This window comes from Colletotrichum gloeosporioides (assembly GCF_011800055.1).
Source record: "Colletotrichum gloeosporioides strain Lc1 chromosome Unknown consensus_111, whole genome shotgun sequence".
In the NCBI taxonomy this organism is placed as follows: Eukaryota; Fungi; Ascomycota; class Sordariomycetes; order Glomerellales; family Glomerellaceae; genus Colletotrichum; species Colletotrichum gloeosporioides.
The window spans coordinates 41625-69020 of record NW_025544756.1 but is presented as its reverse complement, the minus strand read 5'-3'; the positions used below and the strand labels follow the sequence as shown (position 1 = coordinate 69020).

Genomic DNA, 27396 nt, shown 5'->3' with positions numbered 1-27396 from the left:
ACGTTTTGGGTCTTCGGTGTGAGACAGGGTTTATAGAACACGAATGCTAGGAATAGCGTTTCGAGCAAGCAGTAATGAGAACCATTCCAACTGATTCAAGACGGTGGTGTGATGACAGCTATTCGAATCCAGACCACACAGCACCCCCGGGCGGGTCATAAGACGTGCGTCCTCCTTGGTATATGTCGATCTGGAAATACACGAAGTTTGCATTAGCCGCGGTTGAAACTTTCTAAGATTAGCCACTCACGGTGATGCCAGGGTCATTCTGCGGCGCGTATCCTGGTATGCTTTTCATGAAGGGAGATGGAGGCTGCGCCGTGCCGGATCCCTCTATCACAACTTGCGCACACTCGGCGTAGAATTGAGGGGTATTGGCTTGGTGGAGAGCGAGCAATTCGTGTCGAAGGAGGTATTTTCCAGGCTTGAGGTTACTGGGTATCTTGTTCGACCATTTGAGCTGCTTAAGCACGATTGCTGTCCCCCAATTTTCGCTGTTGAGATTACTGCCCCAGAGACCCATTTGATCGATCTTGAACCAAGCCTGCTTGTCACCTCTGCAACTCTTGAAATCGCCACCGCAATCGTACAGCCAGACCATCACAGGACCCTGAGCATGAGTCCACTGCTTCCAATTAGCTGTAATATTGGTGCCTACTTTCAAGGTTGCCGTCAGGTCTGCTGAACTGCCGCCATTGCAGCGCATTTTTATATCATTGACGTTCATCGTGGGGTTGTAGTCGGGCTGTGGTCTTGGAATCAGCCAGTAATACCGCGGGTCTTCCTGTGGGAGACATAGGTTTTAAATACCCATTGCCATTGGATCGTCGGCGGAGATGTCGCTGGAGCAAAGCCCTCATACCCTGGGTGAACCTTTCCATCAATGGTGTAGCTCGTGACTGCACCGTGGCATGAGACAGTGGGCGCCAACCACAACAAAGAAACCACGATTTCGACGCGCATGATGGAAGCTATGGTCATACACGACTTGAAGTCACGAGGATAACGATGGTGAGATTTTCTGCGTTCGAGTGAAAAAACCACGGACTCCTTTAATAGATGAGATGCCATTGCTGAGCGATATCACCAGGTACATTTCCCCCTCATCTTCCATAGTGTTTCTGGTCCTTTTTACCGGCTTTTTATGCAGTGACCCTCCTCAACTTGGAAAATTGTTCCGCTGATACATGAAGTTGATATTGAACCAGCCAGTTACCGGCACCGGCAGAAGAGGAGGAATTATCCCGTCCAGGCAGAGTATTAATCCATCCCGATCAGCACTAGTAACATACCTACCTACCCTTGCCATTCTTCTCAATTTTCGTTACTTGTATCCGATCGCATCACAAAGCTCTAACACATATTGCGGCCCAAATGATCTAACGATGGCAGACCGGTGAGTTGCTCCTAAGAGAAAATACTGAAGGGACGTAGCATTGCCAGCGCCGAGGTATCAACCTACTTCAAACCGGGAAGTCTCCGCTACTCGATGGTTGAGCTGCCGCATGATGATAGAACCACTGAGGCTTGCCGTGAAAAGTGAAGTAAAAATAAAAAATGAAAAAATGACGTGTGCCCTTCAACATGGCTGAACCCACGGCAACAGGCTAATTCGGGGCCGAAGCACACCCTGTGATACACGGTCGACTCCCTCGTATTAGGCTGAAAGGGTTGTGAGGCGGGGAGAAGCCTATTCAATAACATCTTCGTTCGTAAAACCTGCTGCGGGGATGGAAGCCCCTTTCCCACCTCGCGATTAGGTTCGACGCCATAAAGAATAATGGGCACGATAGTGGATGGACATATCGGTCACACGGCCGTTAGTTTTTGCCAGCCCGATGAACTGACCTAACAACAGTGGTACCTTTATGGCCGCAACTGACCTCCTCGACTGTGTACGGGCCAGTCTTTTACTTGTTCTCGGCCGCGAACACGGGTGGTTGGAGCATCGCCGTGGTTGACTTACACACCTAGAAGCCATCTCCCGCCATATTTGCTTGTCGTCACAGGGTTTGGCGCCACCCGAGATATAATTCCACCGGGAATGACTTCGATATACTGTTGATCAGGAAGTTAAAATTTCGCTCGCTATTGAACTTTCAACGCCAGCCCCGAGGCCACAAGGTAGGCCAGGCTGTTCCGCAAGAAGCTCAGATGCCCGCTCAACGACTATAAAGATCGTTCACGATTCCAGGAATCTTGCCTCGACTCTTTCACTCAGCAGGATTATCTTACCGCAGGAAAAAAAATCATCTGATCACCTTCTATTCTCACAGAGATCTTTTTTACCTTTCAGCCAAGCCCCGGTAACCTAATCATCATGAAATTCTCCATCGTCGCCTTTCTTGCCGTTGCTGCTGGCATCGCCACGGCTCAATCGCTGAACGACGCCCCTGCCTGCGCGAGGCCTTGCGTTAAAAACGAGTCCAAAATCAGCAATTGTCCCGTCACCCCCCCCAAGTGTCTCTGCACGAAGGCGGATAAGGAGCGTCTTATGAAGTGCATTAGGCAGAATTGCAGCAAGGAAGAGGTGAAGAAGTGCCTTGGACTCGCCGTGCAGGCCTGCCACGAGTAGAGGAACCAGTGTCATTGCTGGGGGGAGGCATCTGAAATCTCGCCATCAGACTGACTGCCTCGCCTTGAAGCCGAGGATGCTGCAACGTCTTGTCTTCCTTCGTCGCACGTGCTCAATGGTACGTATACAACCCCCTGAAATAGATGAGAAGCTCATTGTGTTAGTTACAGACGAAGCTGCGGGATACTTGCAGCGCTCTGGTGGCTAATCGTAGGGTTATTGATTGAAGGCAAATGGTTCGAGGGATCGACGAGGCAGACTGGGGGCCGTGGAGGCAGCAGTGGTCAATGCAGACTTCGTCTTGTTATATTCTTTCCAAAACCAATCAAAGCTCTTGCTCCAAGTCCTTATTTCGGGCTCAGTTCCGTCATTGTATTGAAACTCGAGTATCTGCATACCACGAAGTACTCTTTGTAGAGTTATCGAACCAGCATATGAGGCCGCTCCATAGCCTTAGTGGTCACCTCGCGTGTTTATTCACACCACGGGGACAAGGGAAGAAGAAAATGGCGCCTGTATGATGGCTGTGAATATGCATCCGTCAGCGCTTCCTTTCGGTGTTCACCAATCAGCAAAGAGGGATTTTGTCGAATAGGTCGTCATAGAGTTTTCCGACCCAGCCTGTTGTAAGTCCTTCCCTAGCAACGATTCCCAAACCACCGGCGGCCCAGACAACAAATGCGCCAAAAGTAGCACCGTGAAGGCCCCACCATATCATCCTCCTTTGTTGTCTTGTCTTTTTATCGATCACTTTGGAGCCGCTACCGCTCCAGCCCATGGCTGTCGGTGCATACCCCAGCCACTTTGCTGCCCCCCAAACCATATGGCCACATCCTACAAGCAGAAGCCCAGTGTAAGCTAGCCATGACAATGTCGGAAGGCGGGCAAAGCCATGTGCGACAAATGCCAGACCAATGTTCGAGCTGTCGCCCTCGACCTGGAGGGGCAGTACACGATTTACGCCAACATGAGCGGCCAGAAATACCGCGAATGCATATCCTGACGCCGAAATGTAGCTCAAAGGAGGCCATATGCGCGCCGCCGAGCCCGAGCTGTTGTAAGCTGTTGTCCGAGACATCTTGCCAGTTTGGGCCCGATACAATGCATACATGCCAGGAGTGTTTCCTCCATAGCGGTGTAAGTTTTGGGAACGCCGGGCGAAACGGAGAGCGACACCAGACGCAACGTGGGCGACAATTGGTAAGGCGACGAGCAGGGGCTCTGTTAGAGAAGTCTGATAAATCTCCCGGGATTGCAGCAGATAAGTCTCAGAAGCAACAACGGAGCGCGCAACCAGGGGAATGATGGAAGTGTTGGCAAGATGTATGGAGGTGAAAATTGGCACCAAGTACGAGGAAAACTTTTGAATGCGTGTAACTGGACAGAGAGCGGTTAGCATTCGCGAGATAGCACATGTCAATAGGCAGTCAGTTTCGTCAGAAGCAAGGACATACGGTAAAAAATGGTTCCATGTCCACTGCCACTCAAACCTGGGGCAGACGAAGTGGATTTTAACGAGGAAACGCTGTCCTCAAGAGCATCTTCAGGAAGAGGAGGCAGATCCTTGTCGGTATCCGCCGGTGGTGTTTCTATGGGGGAGGGATCTAAATGAAGAAGCGATATCAGGGTCTCTTCGGACGCCTTGGACCGAAGTGACCTTGAATCCATGGCGGCGATGGTAGGGATGCCGCCCGCCAGTTGCCACAGCAAGGCGCAGGCAATGAGGTGCTGGAAGCCAAGAGACGTGGTCGTGGCAGATGCACCAAATGGCGGGCTGCTAGAGGGGACGAGACGAGGAATTTGTGAGGTTGTGCAGTGGCCAGGAGATGTAAGAGGTGCCGTGCTGCCCAATTTCGGAACCTCGCCTCCAAGTCACCTTACCCAGACAGTATCGGACCAAATAAGCTGGAGAGAAAAGAGTAGAAGCGTCCCGTCCTGCCTAGCTGACTATTTCTCGGCGCGTCATAGGTCGCAGGGACCCAGGCTGGTGGGGTTACATGGCTCCATCCGGGGACACTGGAGCCGCACTGCACTTCCACGTCCGGTGCACGGGCACGACGGGCAACTTGCAAGTTTGAGTACCTTAGGTACGTACTTCGTACGGATACCTTAGGTGGTAAAGTCGTCTACCTTATTAAACGGCCCCCTTCGCACGGCGCTTAGCTCAACACACTTTGGCCTACTTCAACTTACTTTACCAGCGTACAGCTTCTCAACACACACACCACACGTATTTCAGCCATCTTCTGACCGCACACAAACAAAATTTTCAACGGACTCGCTGCCGCCATGCCTCCTGTCAGTGAACTGCGCGAAGTTCGGAAAATATCGATGCAGTCGTGACTAACCCACACCCTTCTGCAGCGACATCAGACATTGCCTCCGGCCCAAACATCTTCTGCGCGCGAAGCTCTTCAATCTTTCTACTGCAGCCTCTGTTCCAAAGGCTACTCCCGCATGAACGACTATGAGGCGCACCTTAGCAGCTATGATCACAGCCACAAACAGCGGCTCAAGGACATGAAAGCCATGGTGCGCGATCCGACTGCCGGAGCCAGAGCTCGCAAGGCCGAGGCCAAGGCTGATGGGCTTGTCAGTATCAAGCTTGCATCGGCCGAGCAACCAACACCAGCAACCACAGCGGGGGGTTTCAAGAAGGGTGGGTTCAAGAAGTCAGGCTTTAAGTCGGCTTTTACATCCATTGATACGTCCGCGGTGGCGGGGCAGGACTCTCCAAAGTCGAAATTGGACCAAGTTTTTAAGGCAGGTAGGCTTGGCCGGGAACGAGACTTTGAGTGTGAGAGCGAAACAGATGAAGAAGGCTACCAACCATACGACCCAAGGCACCCGACGGACTGAACTCTGAGGAGCGCACCACACAAGACTGACTCCGTACCGGGCCGGCTCTCGTCAACGACCTGTTCCGCATGTGCTGCAAGACCAGGCGACGCGACAGGCGACGGGCTTGATTCGTCATCGTCACACGATTTGCCAAAGGTTACCAAGTCTCGAGACATGACCGACAGAGACTCAGAGGGAAAATCTTCGCGCGAAGCGCCATTCTTCTCAGGCCCCGAGAAATTGCACTCAGACACCATACACATCCTATGCAGGCCCTACCCTTTGGGTCCCCTTTCTGTTGTGACGGACACATTCTAGTTCCAACTAAGTGAATTGAGATAAGTCCTCCTCGAGTAGCCCCATCATGTACTGGCTTCCCGAGAACCAGTTTCCTAGCTGCGCAGTTTGCATTGTTGGCTGAGAAATACCGCCGGTTTCGATCCCTTGGATGGGAAATTCGGTCGGTGGGAACCCAAGCGCGCTGAGGTACACATCGAATTCATCATTTATGGGACCTCTCTCCTCCGATTGCTGCGACTTTGTCTCTACGTAGAGAACCGCCACGTTGTAGAGCATCTGGCACAGCTGGTGTAGCTTTTCCACCGGTTCTGATAGCGCGCAGGCTGGTCGCAGAGAGGCAACAAAATCGTTCAGTCGCTTGAGGTCCTCCGCACTGGACGTATCGATCACGTGACAGAAAAGTACGAAGAACGGTGTGAACGGCGTCAGCAATATCGCCCTAGCGCATGGGGAGGGATGTCAGAAACTCTTTATCACAATAATCGTCTGCGGTGTCATACCAATGGATATAGACGGCTTTCAGGTGACGCCCCTCTTCGGCGATTCTTTGCATGCATTCAAGATGCAATTGCATGGCAAAACGAGCTGTCTCGATGCACTCCTGTGAGAACCGGGTCGAGGATCCTTCGGGGGCGGGAAGGGCTCGATATATCAGGGTCAAGGTTGACTGAAAGGTGAGCTCGTCGCCACGGAGATGGATGTCTAGAATAGACGATGCATTGAGCGCTTTCAGGCCGAAAAGTGCCTGTTCCCGCACGTGTGAAGCCGCGGCCATGATGCTCTTTTGCTCGGCCTCAAGACGGCGAACTGTTTCCAGGCGCTCCTCTTGAGACTGGCCCAGAGCCAAAGGGCTATACCTGTAGACCGGTCAGTTGAATATCGCGAAAGTCGATTCGGAGAGCTCAACAGTTGTTCATAGACCCGGTGCTGGATCTCGGCTTGTTTGATCCACGTTGTAATAACGACTCCCCATGGATCCGCCACCATCGTGTTGTCCACTCTCCTCGGCAGCGTGACGTCCCAGTCTTGGATTACAGAAGCTCTTCCTGTCCTCAAAGACAAGGTTTTGTCTAGCATGTATACGTGCCAGAACAGCAAGGTTTTGATGTCTCTGGGGCCAGCGCTTTCGCTCCTACTCTGCGAAACGCGGTGGTATCCTAACGTTTGACAGAGACTGGCAGCAGTAGAGGTGAATAACCAAGCAAGAGAGGCTTTCGATACATCGACCGCATACACAGCCTGTTTATCATGTCATTCTCATGTGATCGACAATATTAGACTGAGGTGTACGAGGACTCACCGCCACGAGCAGAGCCTCGATGCTTTCCACCTTCGCCGGCAACATTAAGGGCAGACAAGCCAAGGCTGTTTCCAGATTATTTTGACACATGTATTGATACCTCTCAAATTCCTCTCGTGCAGTGGCATCGGAAGCCAGGTATGCCTGCTCCATGAACAAGTAAAAGAGGGCACCATTGACAATGATGAAAGTGGTGTCAGCGAAGGTGTCAGTGCAGAAGTATACCCGACGACAGAGCTCTGCCAGATCGTCAACATCCAAAAAGGAGCACGCCAATGAGAAGATTCCCGGGGGAGAAGCTATGTACCACATTAATTATGAATTTCCTGGCTACAGTGCGATGGCGGCTGGTTACTTACCTTTCATGTGTTTGAGCAAGGCAACTACAGCATTCATAGGCGGCATGGGTAGATCAGGCAGGCCACCAGGAGGGAGAGGCTGCTGCGAGCGAAATCGGAACTCTTTGGTTGACGAAACCTTGTTCTGCATGGAAACGATCTGGCGCAGGGATGAAAGAGCGGCGTGCATATTTGGTGGGACATCTTGAAGTGATGTTCTCTGCACGGCATTTTCGATGAAGTCGCTGGCAAACATGGTGTGGGCCGTTAGTGACAGGTCCCCCTCAAAGGCAGAATCTGAGTCTGCGCCGTCCTGAGTGAGCGCGGAGGCATCCCCTATGGTCGAAGCTGACGGGGTGATGTGCCTCGCCCTAGTTGGGTCCCACGAAGGCGCGCTTCCAGGGTTTGTAAGACTCCTCAAAAGCTCCTCAATGTTCGACAGCCGTTCCTCGATCAAGTCGATCTTCTTTTCACTGTGGGTTTGAACGCATCCCGCGTCAGCTTTGGACAACCGGTTTCTTACACACGCGATTCGGAAATATGCCCGGGGAAACCCCTCGTTGACAACGGCATTTCGTGAAGTCTGGACTCGGGACAGGATGACGAAGGGACCGATAACGGGCAGGGGATTGGCGTACTATTGAAGGGATATGAGGACGCGATGTCTCTGTTCTTTTGGCTTCTGGCCAACGCCGTTTGAGCTGCAAGGGCGTTGAGTTATGCGGCAGTTGGAGCACGGCGAGCTTTTATCACAGCGGATCTGCAACCGAGGCCACAGTAGGCCTAGTGTCAGTCGAAACGATACACCATTCACTCACATAGAATAAAATGATTAAAGAAAACTTGGGAACTATGATAGGGGGGAGGGCGGGTGGCGATGCAGAACAGCATAGGTGTCCAGATCTTAGGAGGTTGTATAGAGCAGGAACGAGAAGTAGATGGAACCGGACTACCAACTTTGCGGGTACGACACTGATCACACTATATGGCGAGAAAATGGATTAGCCTTAGTCAAGCGGACGAGCAAGAAAGACGTAGAGCGACAGGAAGGCAGTGGTGAGTGGTGTAGAAGCGAATGGGTTGTCTGAATGTGGACATACTGCTCGACGGAGGCCCTGGTCATCGGGGCCCGCGGACCGGGAGTCTGATTCCATCCTCAAAGAGATGGCACTGAGCCGCGTTGTGCCGTGTTAGTACTGCGATGTCTAGCAGACTTTGATTTTCTCTGCAGTTATGCTGCAGGCTGATGCACTTTGTCGTCGTGGTACGCGGGCCCTGAGCTGAGCCTGGACGGAGCCGGGTGAGAAGCGCGGGCAAGGAAGGGCGTAAGCGTCGATAGGAGGGACGGAGGGTGCAGACGAAGGCGCTGGAATAATGGTCCCGGCGGATAGGAGAGCGGGCGGGCGAAATGGAAGGGTTATTATCACTGTGTCGTTGATGCGGTTAGATTGGGCCACGAGCAAGCCAAACCCATAGTCGATTGCCTCTGCTTCTCAGCAAAGTTCTCTGGTGGCTGGCTCACTGAGCCAACAGTGTGGACGGACAATGGGCATCGCCAGGAGTGCGGACGACCGGGGGCGGTGCGATGTAGTGGGCCCTGCCTAAGTAAGGTCCGAACGAGACCTACCTACTTTACCTAAGGTAACTGAGGTACCTACGAGGGAGGAGGCAGGGGTTGTGGCGAGTGAAGCTGTCTGCACCTTAATTATTTGATTACCTCAGGTAAGACAACCTATTTTATGATTTGCTCCTCACTCTCAATCTCTTACACACTGCACGGACACCCGCGGGTGCCCGAGGAGTGGACGGCATCTCGCTCAACTCACCACACAATGTCGACTACCGCGCAAGCAACATATGACGCATTGAACCATCGCCCGTTCCTTCCATCTCGCGGTTTTCTCACCTTTGCTTAAGCTTTCGTCCGCGCTTCAAGAGTTGTCGCACCAGCATTACCCGCAGCGCAGCACCAGCCACGCTCTTCTACCAACATCTCATTCCCTGCCTTGCCTGTCGAACCCGAGTGGACTCCACCATGTCCGAGATGCTCGCACATCCGCCATCATACCGACCAGAGAAGTGGCAGGTAGCTCGCCGGCAGCGTACCCATGGAGTGACAAACTGCTGCAGTTGCCGGCAAGGACAGGGCCACTTGTTCTCCAGATTCTAAACTCAAGAACATTACGAATGTTCGTAACTTCGCAATCTTCCGTCCAGCCGAAACTCTCCTATTCATGTTTGCGCCGGACGTGCTGAACCGAGGCCCATCTGATTCGTCAGCTCCTGTGCGCAGACCAGTTCAGCAAATCCGTGAGAACTATGAGACAAACCAACGTGGACCCCTCCCCGTTCGCAGTGTGTCGTGACGATGGGAGCAGCCATCAAATTTCCGCTCAGCCTCCGGATCGGGATCGGGACCCGGCCCCACCCCGGATCGGAGGTCAACCCCTGGGTAATACCGGCATCAGGCGTAATGGGTGAGGTCTCGTAATCAGTCAATCACTCGCTATGACAGAAACTTCGCGGTTGAAAGAGATCACCGGTCGCATCTAGAAAGACGAGCCCACCGGTTCTTCCTGTGGGCTCGCTGTCGTCGTCGTCGTCGTTGTTGTCGTGGCCTCCATCGTTAGTCTTATTGCTCCTACTATCGTTTCTATGACTGATACAACTATCACCGTCGTCTCGGTATACTTGGACTTGCTATCGTGATTCATCAATCTACAAAGTATTAAAAGGACATAGCCGCGCAGACACAAGAAATTTAGAGGCGGTCTCTAAAAGCAAATGTGCCTATCTTATCTTATCGCTTATCTTATCTCATCAGACGTTGGAGAAGTCCCGCCCGCCCGTGGCGCCCATCTCTGACACTTTAATAGGCTGTGCATTTCGCCCGTCTTCAATGCAGCGTCGGCCTCTTGCACTCCGACACAAATACCCTCCCATGCCGCATCGAGGGAGCAGGTGTGATGCAGCGTAAAAGACGTCAGCCGTCGCAGTCGGCGGGCATGGATGGCTGGTCACCGCTCCCCAAACGTGCGCGGCTTACCGCGTCACCTCATAACGTCTCCAAGACACAGTCGGTGTTCGTCGCAGGAGATCATCTTTCCGCTCTATCCGACGAAATTCTCGTCCGCATCTTATCGTGTTTGTCGACATCAGATCTGCTGCGCATAGCGCCCCTATCCCGTCGTTTCCATCGTCTTTCCTCTGATTCACAACTGTGGCGGACGCTGTATTATCATCGCTTCGTCCTGCCTCGCGCCCTACGCATACCTGGTTTCCGCGATGGCTCCGCCAGGGAAAGCGCAAAGGTCAATTATTCTTCTAGGCGAACGGTATTGGCCGATGGTGGCTGGGGTCGCAGGGGCGGATCGGGGGAATCAGTCGACTGGAAACGCCAGTACAAACTGCGACACAACTGGGCCAGAGGGACGGCAACGGTCGAAGAGCTGAACGTCGGAGACACGTCTCTCCGATGTTCCTTGACAAGTAGGACACTGGCCAAAGTGACCGAAGGCATTGCCGTCACTGTTGATGGTTTCTCTGGGCTACGGGCTTGGGACCTCAAGACAAGGGAATCAATCGCCCAGATCGGTCTGAATGATGGGAACGTCAAGGCTGCCCCGACATGCATTGCTGTTGATGATCAAGCGCTTGAATCAAGGAGACTTGGCGTGGTAGTTGGGTTCTTGGATGGCAGTTTCGGCGTCTGGCAGCTCCATCTCGAAGAAGGTCGCTTTTTGAGGAGATACAAGCAGGAAAAGTCCACCAATGGAAAGTTGGTTGAAATAGCGTATCGACACCCCTTTGTTTTGACGGCCACAGAATCAGTTCTGATATCGCTGTACAACTTCCAGCAACCATCTCTGAAACCAACCAGCGAACATGCATGGCAAAAGAAAGAAACGGGGTCGGATGAAAGTGAGGTTGAGGCAGGTTCCGAGAGCGCCACGCTTCAAGGAACAGAGTATGAAATGGAACAATACATTCCGAAGAAGAGCCGGTCTTCAAAGGCAGCAGACAGTCAGGATGGTGAGCGAGCGGTGGTATCTCTTCAAGCCCCAGTTCTGATGACATCTCTAAAGTCACATTCATCGAGGGCCCCGTTGGCATTATCTATCCGGCAGACAGCATCCTCAACCATCGCATCAATTGCTTATACTTATTCCACTCGAGAGGGGTGGTCTATCGGTATTCAGGACCTTCACATACGACGACACGGTGTGGGTGGATTGTCTACAGCCGAAGTCATGTCCACGCGACTTGCTTTCACGACCTCGATCACGGCTTCTTGTTCAACTTCAATGGGCTCTGACAGAGACGACTCAAATGCCCAGGCGCCGAGTGTGCAAGTGGGATGTGGACCGACAGCCCTCTGTTATAACCATCCCTATCTCCTGGCAGCCATGGCGGACAACACGCTGATCCTCTACGTCTGCACGTCGAACGCCACAAAGCTTTCAGTATCGCCAGGCATCCGTCTCTGGGGACATACTTCAGGCATCAGTGACGCGGAGATAACGGCACGGGGTAAAGCTGTCAGTGTCAGCAGCCAGGGAGAAGAGATCCGGGTCTGGGAACTCGAGGGACGGGTCAGTGGGAAAAGCATCGAAGTTCGACCCAACTCAATTGCAAATGACGCCCTCACATCGGCGTATGGACCCTGGTCGGAACCAAGTTCAAGTCGATGGAACGACCGACGCAGTTGGGTCGGCTTCGATGACGAGATGGTCCTCGTGCTGAAGGAAACAAGTGATGGCAGGGAAAGTCTCATGATGTACGACTTTTCGTGATACCGCCGGCGAGGAGTTACAGTTGTGCCCAGCAAGGCTACGAGGTTACATTTTGAATACCGTTAGGCAGCCGCCGAGCCAAGTCTGCCGCCTGCTGCCGATGGTAAGAATCTGAAAGCTTTGTCGCTAGCGCCAGCCAGGAAGTGCTGGAAGTCTGATCTTGGTTTTGCCGCGCGGCCTCTCTTGACTGCCTTTTTCGCAGAGTGATTACGGTCATGCCGGCGTGGATGTCTACACATGCCTTCCCGAGGTGCTACCCACGGACTATGACTCTACGAGAGAGGATTCTACCCTCAAAATTTGGGAATAGCACACTGCAAGACTTTCGTTAGGCTCGGCTAGGATGCGACTTGCTGGTTGTTAGACCATCACTGGAGCATGTGCTTCTCTGTTGGCAACGAGAAAATGAATGGCTAGGTCCAGTGGACGCCATGATCATTGTGAAGATCCTACTGAGGACCAAAAATCGTAGGCCTCTTGGACGTCTGGCATATTTCACTCGCCAATTCGTTGTCTCGCCTCAAAAACGGATCACGAGCAGGCGTGGTTGCTACCGCGAATTGGGAAGAAATGAGCGAGGGCTCGCAAGAGGTCAACCCGCACTTTATGAAAGAATATGTAAGTACATTCGCAATTTCGCAACGATGACTTGGTTCAGGAGAGGTGACAAACTTGCGCCTGAAGTTAGCAGGCAGACACAGAATCAACCCTATGATGATGAAGATCCAGGCCTTGTCGCAGGGATCCACACCATGCGTCCGCTTGTCAACAATGCCGCCGATGGGATTTCCATAATGTAGACGTGCATTTGTTTCGAACTCGGCCTGGGCTCAATGAAGAATTCTCTCGAGTAGTTGATGACCAGTACACCTTCTTATAGACCCTGTGGATGTGACAACAAGACAAGAAATGCACACGAGAAAGGCCCTAAACGTGCGGGGAAGCAGGCAGGGAGAGGGCTGGGTTGCGCAGATACGATTGATAAGATTAGATCTGGTCTTGAGCGGCTGATCAAGCTTTGATGCTCAAGCCTGTTCAGTCTCCCAAAGAAACATTCTTAATATTTTTTTATTTTTATTTTTACCCGTGCGAGGATTGGAGAAAAGTCTTGTCATAGGTCGGGCGAATCGCTCTCCTCGCCAGGCCGTGAACGACGCATTTGCGATATGACGGACCGCGCATGCTCACCACTGTGAGCCTGATGTATAGCATACCATGGGAAACGGGTCGGCAAGGGTCCATCTGAGGACTAGTTTCGACGAGACCTCTCTTCTGAGAAACCTAGAGACTTCTCTATACATTTCAGACTTGCTGGATAAGGCAGGCCGGTTCTGTGCAAAGACATTGAATTTCGGGCGAGAAGCACAGCCAAAGTACACCATTGGAAATGGGAGTACGCTTTGACATGTGAGATTGATATGCCCCTCACTTGGTGGATGGTGGCCTAGCTTATGGAATTGACATAGGGCTGGCGGAGAGAAATAGAGGGGTGATAAGGGTAGGGTGGCCATGCCCGCGCTATCACTGCTTCTTCAGCAGGCGACTTACGCAGTCCTGTACACGGAGTTAGTTGGATGGGCTTTCTGCAATGCGAATTTAACTCGAGACGGCATTGTTGCGTATCGCGCGTCTCACCAAAATCCATGACAGAGAGCAAGGAGGCACAGGCCAACGAACCCCTCCCCAAGCCCCATTGACTTTGATCCTACCCCTCTTTGAACCCCTCGTCGCGTTGGAACTGGAACCAATTCCCATGATCAGATCACTGCGCCAAAGGAGGAGACAGTTCCATGGACGGATCGCTATCAGGCGATTACGAACAAGCTATGCAGAACTACAGACAAGACGGGCTCGCTCTAGCTAAATCACTGCGAATTGGGGTTGGAAAGGCGGGCAATTCGAGGCACGAAGCGCCGTCGTGCCGTTTCGTCCGTTCTAATCACCGCTCACCAAGTTCCGGCGGCGCGGGTCGGTCATCCCACGAGACCACACGCCGCAGGCTGTGGAGCGACCAACCAGCCTCCCCCGCCTTTGCGGTTGATGGAGGTATCAAGGATGGTAGCAGAGAAGATGGATGGGCAGGAGGGTGGTTAGGCAGGTCATGTGGCAGTCATTGCTCACACCCAAAGGGTGTAGTGGTCGTCCATCCATGTAAAGGAAGACGGTCCAAGGCAATCCTAACGCTGTAAGGTGTACGGGCACAGGCCACTTGGTTTAGAAAGCGATACGCCTTGTTATCGCCGTAATCAGTGTCGATCGATATTGCGCAAGTGACACACCCTCTACTACAGACGGGCGCGTGCTGTCGACGGCGCCCGTTCCCACTGTCGATAAGCCTCTAGAGCCTGCCGCAAGTGAGACATTCAGCACCAGGATGTCAAGGAGAGAGAACAAACACGGCAAAGGTCACCTTGTTTTCCCTCCAACATATAAGCTACATTAACTTCTTTTCCAGCCGCGGCGTGCTTGTTTCTCGGGGCGGCATTGAAAACTCGAGTTGTTTCTCCCTCTCCGCTACCCGCGAGAACCGCGAAAGAGGGCCGGGTTGTTTCGCCTTGCGCTTCGACAGATGCTCAAACAAGATGCACGTCGACTTCTCGCATTGCCCATGGCAAATTCAGGATGGGCGAAGTCCGTTGTGACTAGGTCACCCCACCCCCCATTGGCTAATGATGCGCATATTTTGGGACCAGATCCCCCCATCAGCAGGCTCCGGATCTGTCGTGCTGCAGGTGCTCCGACGGGTTCAATGCCAGATTTTCTCAGGGTTTGTGGCCACCCCCAATTTGAACCATCAGATTGCCTCTGACAAGGGTCCAATGGCTGGCGCGCTGGTCGGAGAAGTTGGTAGACGACCATGGAAGCGCTGCGGCAAAACGGCTGGCATGCGCAGCTTCTCATGAGGTACATGGTAGGTAGTGACGGCCGCAGCTGGATACTGGAGGAAGCCAGCAACATGACAGGGGCAACGCAGGGCCGAGAGATCTAGACTTTGCTTGCATTTGTATTCCTAGCCTTTGTGCCTCTCACGGGGAAATGGTGCAGTCGAACCATGGAACAGTACAGAAAGTTATTGTGGGGCAGGAGAGGAAAGAGAGAGACGGTTGCTGGTGAAGAAGGCCGGGACGGTTAGAGGCGCTGGCTAAGGCACCTTCGCCGTGCTTTGGTGTCGTGCCTTCCAAGGTTCACTGCTGGGGGGGGGGGGGNGGGGGGGGGGGGGGGTTCCACAGATGGTGGAGGTATCCGTACCTTCGTGCTGCAAAAGATACATGCACAGGCTCGCGGGATACTTCTGAGCTGCCAACGGCATGTCTACCTACCTTAGTACAGATACAGATACATCCCTTCCTTATCGCTTGCGCTCCCCAGCTGTGACGTCTTATCGATAAGTAGCAGTGAAGCTAAGCCCGGGCAGGGGTCAAACGTCTCGAAATCATGCGCCAACCACGACACTTGGATGGATAAGGTAGGACCACGACGGGACCAACGATGGAGACCTTGTCCCTTGTCGCAGTTTTCCTTGTGACTCACACATTGAATACATCACCAATTCGACGAATCTTTTCGTTTCTGAGTAACTCTGGGAACAGAAGAGTCATTCGGGCCGCGCCAGCTACCTACTCTAGGTGCCACCGTGAATGGTAGACATTGCCCGACCCAGAGTACCTGGACACCGTGCAATGGTCACCTCACCTTGCGAGAAACAAAGCCACTCTCACGCTAAATGCCATTTCCAAGGCAGAAACAGTCACAGACAGACTCACTCATTGATATCTGATTGGCTGGTGTCAATTCCATCAATTGACGGCTGAACATAGTCCGGAGCCCTGTGAGTGGGAGGCAGCCCGTCGCTGCCAGCTTACCTGACCCCGCGTCTGCACAAAGCCCAGCCATTAAGGTAGTTAGTTCGTTTCCTCAGGCGCTTGTTGCATTGCGCAATTGAGCGGTCAACAAGCCCCTCATTGGACAATTGCACAATTGCGTGGCGACCGACCCGAGTGTCTACCAAGTACATCGGCCCCCATCGTCCCCACGGCTTCGTTTGTTACGCCTCTGCCACGCTTCCTGCATCAATTGGCAAGTAAGGGCACAAGAGACCAAAGCATTGTGTTCTCCACTCGGCAATTACACATGTGCGTGTTGGACGGAGGGCTGCTTCCAATGGCCAGAGCTACCGGACTCCTACCGCCATGCCTCTGCTGCGCTGCTGCTGCTGTTTTTGTCGTTGTTGCTATTGTCCGCGACGCCTGTCCCCTCTGAGGTGATGTCAGGCATAGACCCAGATGCAAGGCACCGTGATCCGAGCAGATTGGTTTCATGACAAGTGTCCCCTGCGCATCGTGCATTTGTTTGGGCCTTTCCGCCGCTGCGCTGGCCCCATTGGATGCGTTGGGCCACGATGAGTTGCATGACCGACAGAAACATGCGCGAATAGCCCCAGGGCCAATCGAGACTATGGTGCCTGCTTCCAGTATCGTTTTGCACTCGGCTTGTACAGCATCTTATCTCTGCATTTCTTCTTTTTCAATATAGTTCCACCTGATCAAAACAGTCGCCGTCGAGCTTGTAGTCACTGTCCGATGGGGCCACGCCTGTCCATAGATGGGGCCTTCAACAATAGTTCGGACCGGTATCAGAAGAAACATAGATCTAACCCAATCCGTTCCGAAATGAGGCGGGTAGGCTTGAGCAAAGTCCTCTGGCTTAACTGTCACCAGAAGCTTCGTGGTGCTTTCTCTCAGCTTCTTCCCGTGCCATCCCATGTTTTTGCTCGGCGAGGCTAAAGACGCCAACCCTCCCCCCCTTCTCTGTGTCATCGTCGTCAATCGCAACGCCATCTCAAGTCTCAGCCGCTCCAGCCTTGTCTACAGTTCTGCAGTCCCGGGCTCGTTCGTTGGCCTTCATGTCCCCCCCCCCCCCCAAAAAAAAAAAAAAAAAAAAAAAAAAAAAAAAAAAAAAGNTTTTTCCCCCCCCCCCCCAAAAAAAAAAAAAAAAAAAAAGGAAAAAAAAAAAAAAGGAAGGGAGTAGAGGAAGGGGCCTGGCTCAACGAATGGGACTTAGACCTTGGATCATCACGCAGACATACAGTAAGCCATGGATGCGCCGATATTCAGCCCGCGTCGCAACTCATTGAGGCCAAGCGGGATCTGTGGACTTTGCCAGCCAGGCACAGTGTCGGAAGACGTCTTGCCTATCCTCCGCCTACAAAGTGCAGTGAGGTGGATTGGTGCCGGGCGGCCACTTGGATTTTGTGCTCCAGCTTCACAATGGTTTGAACCCCTGGTCTTGGGTTCCGATCAGGCACCCAGCTATCGACTTCTAATGCGGCGGGTACGGAGAAGGTTTAGCTTCAAGGCCAAATATCATTGGGTTAAGGTTGGTGTTCAACTGGTGTGCCTCAAGAAAGTGCATCTCATTGGGCATTGAGCGACAACCCAGTGACTCTTTGTTCGAGGCCCGGAATCAGAGACAGGCTGTCACCCGCCCAACCCTCTTGACACACAAGCACACACACACTTGGGCTCGGTGCCATCAGATGGACCGTTCTTGATGCCATGCTGGAGCTAGGGGAGAGAGACAAAGTTGCTCTTGGACATAGCACGGCATTGCGGGAACGGAGAGGTCGTTCGTCATTTGATCTGCTGGGCGGGGCTGATTTGTTGGTCGAGCGCGCATCGACGGAGCCATTGCCATGTCGTGAGAAGCATACTGGCAACTCGTACGGAGTAGTAGCCTACCAAAGACTCTGGGCATAAGGTAGGTACGATGGTAGACGTGGTAGCACTGGTCAATTGACTCAAGGCAGAGTCAATTGAGAGCCAATGACAATGGCGATGCAAGTCTATGGGGACGTCAACCAGGAGACATGCGGTTTCTACACATACATTGCGCGGGCTTGTAGCTTTGAGCTGGCCAGACCTACTGCGTAGAAAGAGGACTGACTGCAAAGGACAGGCTGACGGGATAATTCTTCCTCTTCTTACATCTTACAAGCCGTGGCGGCGGGGGAGGGGCAGTGAGGTGAAAGACGGCGACTTTGGGCTATCCTTTGTTTGCAAATGGGATGCGGTGGACGAATTAGCTGGTGCTTTCGGTGGTGGCTTAAGAAAGTACGTCCAGCTCAGACAGAGGTACGGATCTGGTAGAGAGTGTACGTACACGATGCGCTCCATGCCCAAAAATACCGATTGAGTGAGGGGCGCTGATGACTCTACCTAAGATAGGTGTCCATAGTAGGTGGCCATTCGAATTGACAAAATGCGGTAAGACGCTAGCTGCACCCCTCTGAGTACTCGGCAGGTATGCACAGCGGGGTGTGCATTTAACGGGGGAGGGAGTGGTGTTATGAGTAATCCAGATGGCCGAAGGGCTGCTTCGGGAGGACAGGCAGGTGGTCAAACGGGGGGTGGCGCGTGGGCAGGGCCCAGCCAGTCCAGTGACTCTTTCCAGCCAGAAACAGATGTCACGGTGCGCTAGGTAGAGGAAGGGAGGTCCCACTTTCCACGTCCACGTCCACGTCCACCTCACGTCCGCGCCCAGCACGGTCATGCACCGTCCACGTCGGTCCCGTCGCGCCTGCCCAAGGCAAAATGAGGTACATGGTAAGGTACCTTACCTTATGTAAGGTAAGGTAAAGGAAAGGTGCCGACCTTGCACCACCTCACACACCCCCAGACTGTCTGTCACTGCCTCGGTGTTTCCCATCTTTGCCATGCCCGGCTGCAGTCTCGTCTTCCGTCCCTGCCGTTCATGTTCGCTCGCTACCTTTCATACCTCTTGTACTGTAGGCCTCACTGCAAGTGGGTAACAGTTGTAAGATAGGTAGGTAGGTAGGTAACGACAGTCGAAGTTGGGGGATCCATATCCATGATGCAGTCTTCTCGTCGTCGTGTCTGCCTTCAGAGAGGTACCTACCTCCACGGCGAGGCGAGTGTAAAAGCAGAGCAGGGTACAAACAGTTAGAAGAGGGTACTTCTGGCACTTCCTATCAATGCGGCGAGGATCAGGTACTTTCGCTTGCCGCAAGCAGTACCTACCTACCTACCTCATCCTCCATACCTCTGGAGTGCAAGGTAAGGTATGGAGGGAGGTAGACTCAGGCTCCCACCTAAGCAAGGTAGGTCAGACTCAGCCCGACACATCAGGTACCTACCTTAGACACAGATCTGATGGAACCTACCTAGGTATCTAGTAGTGTGTAAGTAAGGTAGGTAGCCAGGTGCCTCCTACCTTCCCTCTTGACCCAACTCTTCCATCTCCTTCCCATCATCCGCTTTGCGCCAGGCTTCGCTTTTTCGCCTTGTTTCCATTCCTTCTTATTCTGCCCGTCGCTTCCTGTCCTGCGCTTCCTCGTACCGCTTCCTCCTTTCTCCCTTCTCTGCTCGTTTGCTGCATACATACCTACCTACCTACCTACCCGCACGTATTCTGCCCGTCCCAGTCAACCCGCGCAGGAAACCCGCTCTAAGCCTGTCTTATCCGTCGCCACACACCCACGTCTGCCTAGGTACCCTACCGTCCTTACCTCACCTTACCTCCCTACCTTACCTTACACATCGCCCGCTGTTGCCGCCACCAACCGCCCCTCAGCGCGGTATCAATCGACAACTCTTCACTCATCTCCCAATGCGCCCTCGCCCCCCCACAGGCCTACCGCTTTGCCATTGCTGAATCCATTAAAGTCAATGGATTTCCACCCTCTCGATCTATCGCACAAGTAATTGCATAGCATTACATTTCTCTTCCCATTGGCGACTCACCACGTCAGCGACCGGTCGCAGTAAGGCGACAATCAAGCAGTCTCCAGCAGTGGACGTCATCTACCGTGTCCAGGCACCGATACCTAACAACGACAACATCCCATTGACAACCTCAATTGCACCACAATCAATCCATCACCCAGTCACACCACTGTGAGGACGAGAGACGAAAGACGAAAGACCAGCTGCCAAATTCTCAATTGCGCCCTTCGTCACCAAGACACCACACTCCTCTTTCTTGATTCGGCCGTCTTCCTTTCTCCGAAACCCAATCTCACCTCCGATATCTCCATTCTCGCTTCGCCACCCCCGACGACATATTATGGCTGACAAACCCACCAATTCCATATCTTCCCACCATCCCGCCGCTTCCAACTCAGCTCAAATTATCCAAACCATTCCTTACAGCATGTCCAGATCGCAACCATCTACTTTTCCGTCCATCAACCAGACAATGGATGCCAATTACGCCAACGTCCCCTCTCAGCCCGCAGTGGCTCGGGACTCTACAAAGAAGGCCTTCGACATCAGTAGCCTCATGTCGCCTCCCGAAGCTCAGCCTTACGATAGCTTTTCACAAGTTCAACAGCACGCCTCGTCAGCATCAGTCATTCACCGAGGCCATGGGTCGGCTAAACCTAGTATGCCCATGTCCCCCCCTGTCTCGCCATACATTACAGATTCCGCAAATGCCCCTGCTCCCGACATTCCGGCGGGCATGTCAAAGGATCCTATCCTGTATCCTCGCGAGGAGACAGCATCGAGCCCAACCCAGCCGCCTCTGTTTCCCACGACCGAAGCGATCGAGCATCGCCGCATCGTTGACGAGCACATCGGCGCCCGCCCCCCGGGTCTCTTTCGCGAAGGTTCGCCTCCTCAACCAGAAGATTATGAGCTGCTTCTGCAATGCAAGTCTCAAGCAATCGAGCTTTTCAGCAGGGACAGAAAAGCCTGGTTCGAAAAGGAACGCGATCAAGTCAGGGCCGACCGCAAACTGAACAGCGCCCGCTGGAATAGCGTCGTGAGATATCAGACCATTGCCCCCGCCAAGTCCGTACCTGCCAAGACGACGAAGCCGCTCTCTGCCAGACCTAAGATTACTTCCTCTGCAAACCCAAAGACCGATCGAGTTGTGAAACCTTCGCAGACTCCTCGTCCTGCTCGCAATAGTCCTCCCACCCGGCATGTCCGTCGTATTAGTGCTACGCCGGACCCCACCCGCCGCGTTGTTGCTCCAAACAGAGAGGATCGCGATTTCGCAGCGTTGCCCGACTACTGCCCACCGGTATCTTCTCTGCCTGATAAGCCGAACTCTCTGAAGGTTGACTGGAAGGGCGCTCCCATCGATTTGAGCGACGATTCCAACATCAACCTCCTTCACCCTGACGAGGCAAGCCTGGCAGCCAATCTCCGGCTCGACTGCGCTACATATCTCACCAGCAAGCGTCGCATCTTTGTCCGCCGGCTGGAGTGTGCCAAGGTCGGCAAGGAATTCCGCAAGACGGACGCTCAGCAAGCTTGTAAGATTGACGTGAACAAGGCTTCGAAGCTTTGGACTGCGTTCGACAAAGTTGGCTGGTTAGACCTCAAGTGGATGAGCCAGTACATCTAAACATCTGCTCGATGCCTTTTCTCTTTCGATAGGTCATCCGGTATGACTGGTCGCCCTCCTACCAGGCAATCATACTGCCTGCCACCTTTGTCTTTATTACGACAACGGCTTATGATGACATTGGTTTTCTTACGATTTCAGCCTTATATCATGATACACAGGCTTTCACGATCAGGTTCCAAGCACTGTTTTTACTCTAGTTTCGGATCATTGCATAAGTAGCTTCGGTTTTGGGATTGTCTGACGAATATCTTGAGGCAACGAGAAGCACTTGGCCGGTTGCCAATTTCATATCCTTAGTCCATTTGGACGGGCGCATTTTACTCATATGCTTTACCCCGGTTTGTTTTTTTGAAGGGTTTGTCTCACATCAGCATCATACCACGGACGCTGCCTCAACATATCAGAGCATTAGGGATTATTACCACGATACCCGGAGTGCGACGGAAATCTGATGACCCCAGTCATGTCACCCCCGCTCCACACACGATTTTCCTTTCTTGGTTTCTCGGTTTCGACTTTGCATTTGGGTCAATTGGACATCATACCCCTTTTTCCTGAAACTGTGACGGACAATATCGGTTTTTGGTCCGGCATACTTGGGTTTTGCAGTTCTAGTGGGAGGGTTTGTGGATGTATCCCGTAGACAGATTGTTTGCTTGGATGTTCGTTCTCTCATGGAAATCGTTCAGTTCATAGGGATGAAACAAACTGAGCCAGGAAATTCACACATAACATGTACACGGAACGATGAATGCTAGATGATGATGCCTTGATGACGATGATGACTTCTGGTACAAGTGGTGAAGGGGACACAGCAGGGAAGCAAGCGATGGTTCCAGAAGACGGCGAGAGGTCGCTGTTGTCAATGGAATTCATACACCCTGGTTCAGCCCTACGAGCATTGAAGAAAAATTAAAGAAAATGACCAAGTCCTTTTTTGGAAAGGGGGTGCCGTTGAGGGTGAACCCCTGCGCTGAGCGACGGGCTCTTAGCGGAGCACTCGGTTGGACTGATCGACGACGCTGGCGGGACGTTCGGATCGAGACCAACGCAAGTATCAAAAGCCCTTTGATTCGTAAGTACCCTGACTACTGCACCATCATGTCGGCGCGGCGGGGCCACCCCAGGAGACATCAAGAGCCGAAAGCTTAGGCGCAACCTTGGAACATTGACACCGTGGCTTGACGGGGAGGGTAAGGCGAGGTGAGGTGATGAATTGAATTCATTCTGGATGACTCTTGGGACATGATCGATGCCATTCATCGTTCCCAATCCAACTGCTCAAGTGAGGCAGCGTAAGGTAGCCAGCGATATTTCATATCGGTGGGCCCGGCCTCGATCTGGTGTCAATTCTATACCATCGTAGGGAGTTTAGAGTGAGAATGGTTTTACCGTGAGGGCATTCCCGTTCAGGATGCGACCTAACCTCGGTCATCCCGAGTCACACGCAGGTCAAGAGTTGGGATAGCCTTATGGCATCGGGGGTTTTTCTTTTCATTTTTTTCTTCTTAATCTTCTTCCCCCCGAGCAAAGCCAACAGAAACAAATGCTGCCTGTATTGGGAAAGTTTCTGTGGCTGGAATGGCTCATGGGAAAGGGAGAGGCGAGTCGTTCATTCGATGTTCGCACCTTGGCGAAGAAGAGGGAGAGAAAAAAACCGCACCTCCGTCAGTTCATTCCTTCCGCTGCGGGTGGCCCATACCATCCCGGCGCCTCGTGCGCATGTAGTAGGTAGCATGAGGCAAGGAAGGTAGAGAACTTATAATGTGGGTAGCCCAGATACCTGGTAAGGTAAGGTAGACAGCGGGCAGCCGCGCCGAGCGGATACCTGGTCTCCGGCCAACCTCAGGTACCCGTGCCTTAGGAAGCGTCGTCACCACGGGGGTGTGCAATTATTGGTCGCCCACGCCTGAGGTAGGTAAGGTAAGGTAGATAGACACTTGGAAGTGACCATCATGGCCTGAGGCAAGAGAAATGCATCACAGGTACGGCGATAAGCTATCGATAAGAAAACAAGGACATCCGCATCGACGTCGCATGCCGTCTGGGTTCCCAACTCACACCTACCCAACAGCGCTCGGACAAGTCCGTAGAACGTTCTTTATCAAGTCAAACACGGCGCAATGATTGTGGTTCGACTCCTCCCGTACACACGTCCCACCGTTTGAACACCTTGAGATGAGTTGAACCATACCTCTGATTTTGATTACCACTGTAGGCCTAGATCGATCGAGTCCAGCGGGGCCCGCGGCGGTTGTTCATGCTCGTGAGGCAACGCCAGGTCTCCCTAGATCTCATTCATTCTGTATTCAAAAAGCCAAGGTCATCTCTCCGCCAAGCTATTCGTCTACGAAGGCGCCAATGTTTACATTCCTAGTCCTAGTCGTGTTGCGCATGTCTGCGCCTCTCTTCAATCACCATCTGCTCGGCCTGCTGGTTCACCAGTCCCTCAAATCCAGAAGATCTTCCTCGGCCGTGAGGCTCGTAGGTCCTGATGCGACGTGGCCTTCGCCAGACGAGCGCACACTGTGGCTACTGGGCACATTCGAGGCCATGCTCCCAGCTAGCTCTCTGCAGGGACCTCTGGGCCAAAGTCAGTCACAGATCAGAAACGGGGAGACGAGAGATTGCCTTACCCACGACATATGCTATCGCCAAGCGCTCCATGGACAATTTCCCGTCGTCCACACGCCACGCCACAGCCCCCCTCACTTGCGAGCTTCTTCCACTCGTCTGGTTTGCTGATGTGGATCTCTGTACCATGCGCCTCGCAGAAGATGGGAATGTATTCAGTTCGCCAACTGCCTATCTTGTCCAGAACCCCGCCCCAGATGTGTCGAGCTGATGATAGGGCGAGGTTCTGAGCATCTCCAAGGACCACGAGAAGGCGACGTGGTCGGCTGAGGGCGACGATGGCCCGCCGCAGGTCTTTCACAAAGCCGGCATCCGGCTTTCTGCGGTCTTCGGGGCTGCGAGTGACCGAAATGAGTATCACTTCGTTCTCCTTGCCTTGGTACCCATCCACCGTCTGTACTTCGGGGCCGGTCTCCTCATAGCCATCCGTGCTTTGACGCCCAGGAAACTGGCACGTCCGGCGAAGAGCATTCTCGATGTAAGTCTTTTGGCCACTGTAGAAGGTCAAGACAGTGATATTCGATGGCCTAGTTCCGTTGGACACCAGATGTTTGTAGAGTCCGGCGACCATGCCGGCCTCGAACGTGTTGAATTTGCTGGCGTAGCGGTTGGCCGACTCAGGTTCCTGGTGGTCAAACCACAGTACGCGTCGTGAGCCCATCCCCGGGACCGCATCCTGGGCCCGAGTGCAATCGTGGTCGACCAGAAGCGGATACCAGCCACTGAGAAGTCTGCGGATTTCCGGCGCCATTCGTCTTTGAATTTGAAGGCTTGAATACTCCATGCCCCTTTCTACTAGCCTCTGGAAAAGAGACACATTGAGGTTGAAAGGAGGTTTACTGAGCTCTAACACGTCCGCATGAGGTGCGAGCTGCATGTGGTCGCCGACAAGTATCATCTGCTGCAAAGTTGGAAATAGTGCCGCGGTGATATTCGCCTCCCGGGTCTCGGCGGCTTCCTCAATCATCATGACCCGGGGCTGCATAGCTGCGATGAGACCACGGTACTTGGTAAGGCCAGTCGTGGTACATCCGATTATACGAGCCCCCGATTCCTGGATGGTTTCAATGTCTTCCTGCCATCTGACTACCTTCAATTCGCGGGTGATGTCGTTGATTCTCTCAAATACTCTCGTGAGAGCTAATCGAGTGGAAGCAATATAGCGTTGTTCCAGGTATTGATAAACCATTCCGCGATAATGGGGGGGAAAATTCCAGAGACTGTCGTGGTTGGCCAGTAGTTTCCGGACAACAGCTTCGCTGTTGTTGTCGGCGCTCTTGGGAATCTTCATTGTATGCCAGCGAGATATAGGTATGGGTTTCCCCGAGAGTTGCTCCTTTCTCACATTCGTGGAGGAGTTGTGCTCGCCCTCTTCGGAACCGAGAACCTCACCAGCACCGTTATCGGATATGAAGGGCGCATGAATGCTCTGATGTGGCCCTATTGCGAGCGTCTCATTCCCTAGCCAAGGACCGAACGGATGGCGTGACACATCGCCAGCAATGGTATTCAGAGACCCATTCCAATTGACCATGATGGAGGCACACTGTCGCAATGTGATCAAACCGACCACCTGTAGATGTTCAGGAAGTATGAGCTGCTGGCGAAAAGGAGGAAAGCAACGCTGGAGGAGAATCTTGGCCTGGGACTTGAGAAAGTCAAGTCGTTTCTGAAACTGATCCCTTCGCCGTGCTTTGCCTCGATGTATCGCCCTGAGATTGAACAAGGTGCGCTGGAAAACCGCGTCATCTTTGGCCCGGCCACCAAGACGGATGAAGTTGACACCTTGCTTATGGCAGCGCGACAACAGCTCATTGACAGTATCATTCTTTTGCGCGGTTATGATGATTGGGACATCGACCGGCTGTGTACTGAGCAAAACCTTCAATGCCGCCATGGATGTGTGTGTTTTGCCAGTCCCAGGGGGCCCTTGAATAATAGAGAGCTCTTTAGTGATCATGCTTTGTAAAGCCACCACCTGCGATCCGTCAAGACCAGTCTTGTTCTCGATGTGCTCGGGTATATCTCCTTGTGCGGGGATTTTGAGAGGCTCAATGTTGGCATCGACACGATGGTAAAGTGATGAAATATCCAGCGAAGGATGGTCTCGAGACAAGCAGGCGGGCCTTGCAATAGGTTTTGCCCCCTTCGTCAGATACTTGTCAAATGGTGACCTAGACGCCGTTAATACTCTTCTTGACTATACCGTGAGCCATCTCGGAACTGACTCTTCTTTCGCTGCCTGCTTCAGACCTTCCATGACATGTCGAACCGCTTCAAAGTAATTGGAACGAGCCTCGATCATGACATATTCTTGATCAGGCTCCATGATGCTTGCGGCAACTTCGGGATCGCGAATTTCCAAGTCCAGCGGAGGCGGCGTTTCTGAGCAGTTAATAGCCTCGTCATAGCGACCAGTCACAACAGCGACAATGCATCTCTCTTGGAAGTTATCTGGGACAGGTGAGAGTGCCACGACTGTGCCGGGAACAAGTCGCTGAGATGCGGGCCAGTTGACGAGCTGTCTGGTCCGCACGGCAGAAAATGTGACGCGCACCATGGACCCAAGACGAATGATGTTGACGCCACGAACAAAAACCTGCAGAGTCACAAAAGTTAAGTTCCGTGCCCTCGCCGCTCTGTGAACGTACTTCCTTGCTTACCTCGGTGTAGATACAAGTTTCAGTGCTCTCGGCCATGTCGGGTGCTGACTTGTAGATCTGGACGGCCCTGCGAAGCGGTTCAACCCCTTCGTGACGTAGAACACCGTAATTGAATCTAAGATACTCATCCTTGCTTGAGGAAACTGTGTTGAGACTGCTGGGACTTGGCGTCTTCCCAGTCGCCGTCATGAGCTCCTCAGCCACAGGCAGCTCTGAGATACGGCGCCAGCCTGTTCCACCTTCGGCGTACACATGGGAGCGAATGATGGTCTCTAGTCTATCTGACTCGGTGACCGGACCTGGCATCCCTTCAATAGGCAAGCAAGCCATCAATCTATGATCTGAGGCTGAGGGTATCGAGTCACACGCAAGAGAGTTCAACCGGGCTCAGCAGAAAAGCGTGGTAGAATTGGCTATCAAGAAACAGGCTGGGTAGTTATAAGCCAAAGTGTATTCAAGAGGCGGGTATGTGGAAACACCCTGTTTCGGCCCCGGGAACAGGGAAAGTGCATACAGCCGTCAGCGTTTGCCTCAAACCAAGAGCAATCTTTCCACAGGTGTCTCCTGCCAAAGACTG

General features: G+C 52.9%; 7 protein-coding genes across 7 annotated transcripts; 3 read left to right on the top strand and 4 right to left on the bottom strand.

Annotated features, from left to right (window-relative positions):
* Positions 1-118: 118 nt before the first annotated feature.
* Positions 119-963, bottom strand: GCG54_00009430 (Endoglucanase-7; the record flags this gene model as incomplete). Its single annotated transcript, XM_045409376.1, has 3 exons — positions 119-190; positions 251-784; positions 811-963. 3 exons carry the CDS (start codon positions 961-963, stop codon positions 119-121), a joined length of 759 nt encoding a protein of 252 aa, XP_045256795.1.
* Positions 964-3143: 2180 nt separating this feature from the next.
* On the bottom strand, positions 3144-4243 carry GCG54_00009429 (uncharacterized protein; the record flags this gene model as incomplete). Its single annotated transcript, XM_045409375.1, has 5 exons — positions 3144-3311; positions 3354-3653; positions 3702-3952; positions 4030-4114; positions 4154-4243. The coding sequence occupies 5 exons, from the start codon at positions 4241-4243 to the stop codon at positions 3144-3146; spliced, it is 894 nt and encodes a 297-aa protein (XP_045256794.1).
* Positions 4244-4864: 621 nt separating this feature from the next.
* GCG54_00009428 (G patch domain-containing protein 8) lies at positions 4865-5434 on the top strand (the record flags this gene model as incomplete). The annotated part of the gene is made up of 2 exons (XM_045409374.1): positions 4865-4873; positions 4940-5434. The coding sequence occupies 2 exons, from the start codon at positions 4865-4867 to the stop codon at positions 5432-5434; spliced, it is 504 nt and encodes a 167-aa protein (XP_045256793.1).
* A 306-nt stretch (positions 5435-5740) lies between these two features.
* GCG54_00009427 (uncharacterized protein) lies at positions 5741-7927 on the bottom strand (the record flags this gene model as incomplete). The annotated part of the gene is made up of 6 exons (XM_045409373.1): positions 5741-6155; positions 6217-6573; positions 6624-6955; positions 7017-7315; positions 7376-7827; positions 7878-7927. 6 exons carry the CDS (start codon positions 7925-7927, stop codon positions 5741-5743), a joined length of 1905 nt encoding a protein of 634 aa, XP_045256792.1.
* A 3833-nt stretch (positions 7928-11760) lies between these two features.
* Positions 11761-12147, top strand: GCG54_00009426 (uncharacterized protein; the record flags this gene model as incomplete). Its single annotated transcript, XM_045409372.1, has 1 exon — positions 11761-12147. One exon carries the CDS (start codon positions 11761-11763, stop codon positions 12145-12147), a length of 387 nt encoding a protein of 128 aa, XP_045256791.1.
* Positions 12148-20361: 8214 nt separating this feature from the next.
* Positions 20362-21519, top strand: GCG54_00009425 (SWIRM domain-containing protein FUN19; the record flags this gene model as incomplete). The annotated part of the gene is made up of 1 exon (XM_045409371.1): positions 20362-21519. One exon carries the CDS (start codon positions 20362-20364, stop codon positions 21517-21519), a length of 1158 nt encoding a protein of 385 aa, XP_045256790.1.
* Positions 21520-23960: 2441 nt separating this feature from the next.
* On the bottom strand, positions 23961-27125 carry GCG54_00009424 (Helicase required for RNAi-mediated heterochromatin assembly 1; the record flags this gene model as incomplete). Its single annotated transcript, XM_045409370.1, has 4 exons — positions 23961-24105; positions 24159-26330; positions 26385-26755; positions 26820-27125. The coding sequence occupies 4 exons, from the start codon at positions 27123-27125 to the stop codon at positions 23961-23963; spliced, it is 2994 nt and encodes a 997-aa protein (XP_045256789.1).
* Between the last annotated feature and the right edge of the window lie 271 nt (positions 27126-27396).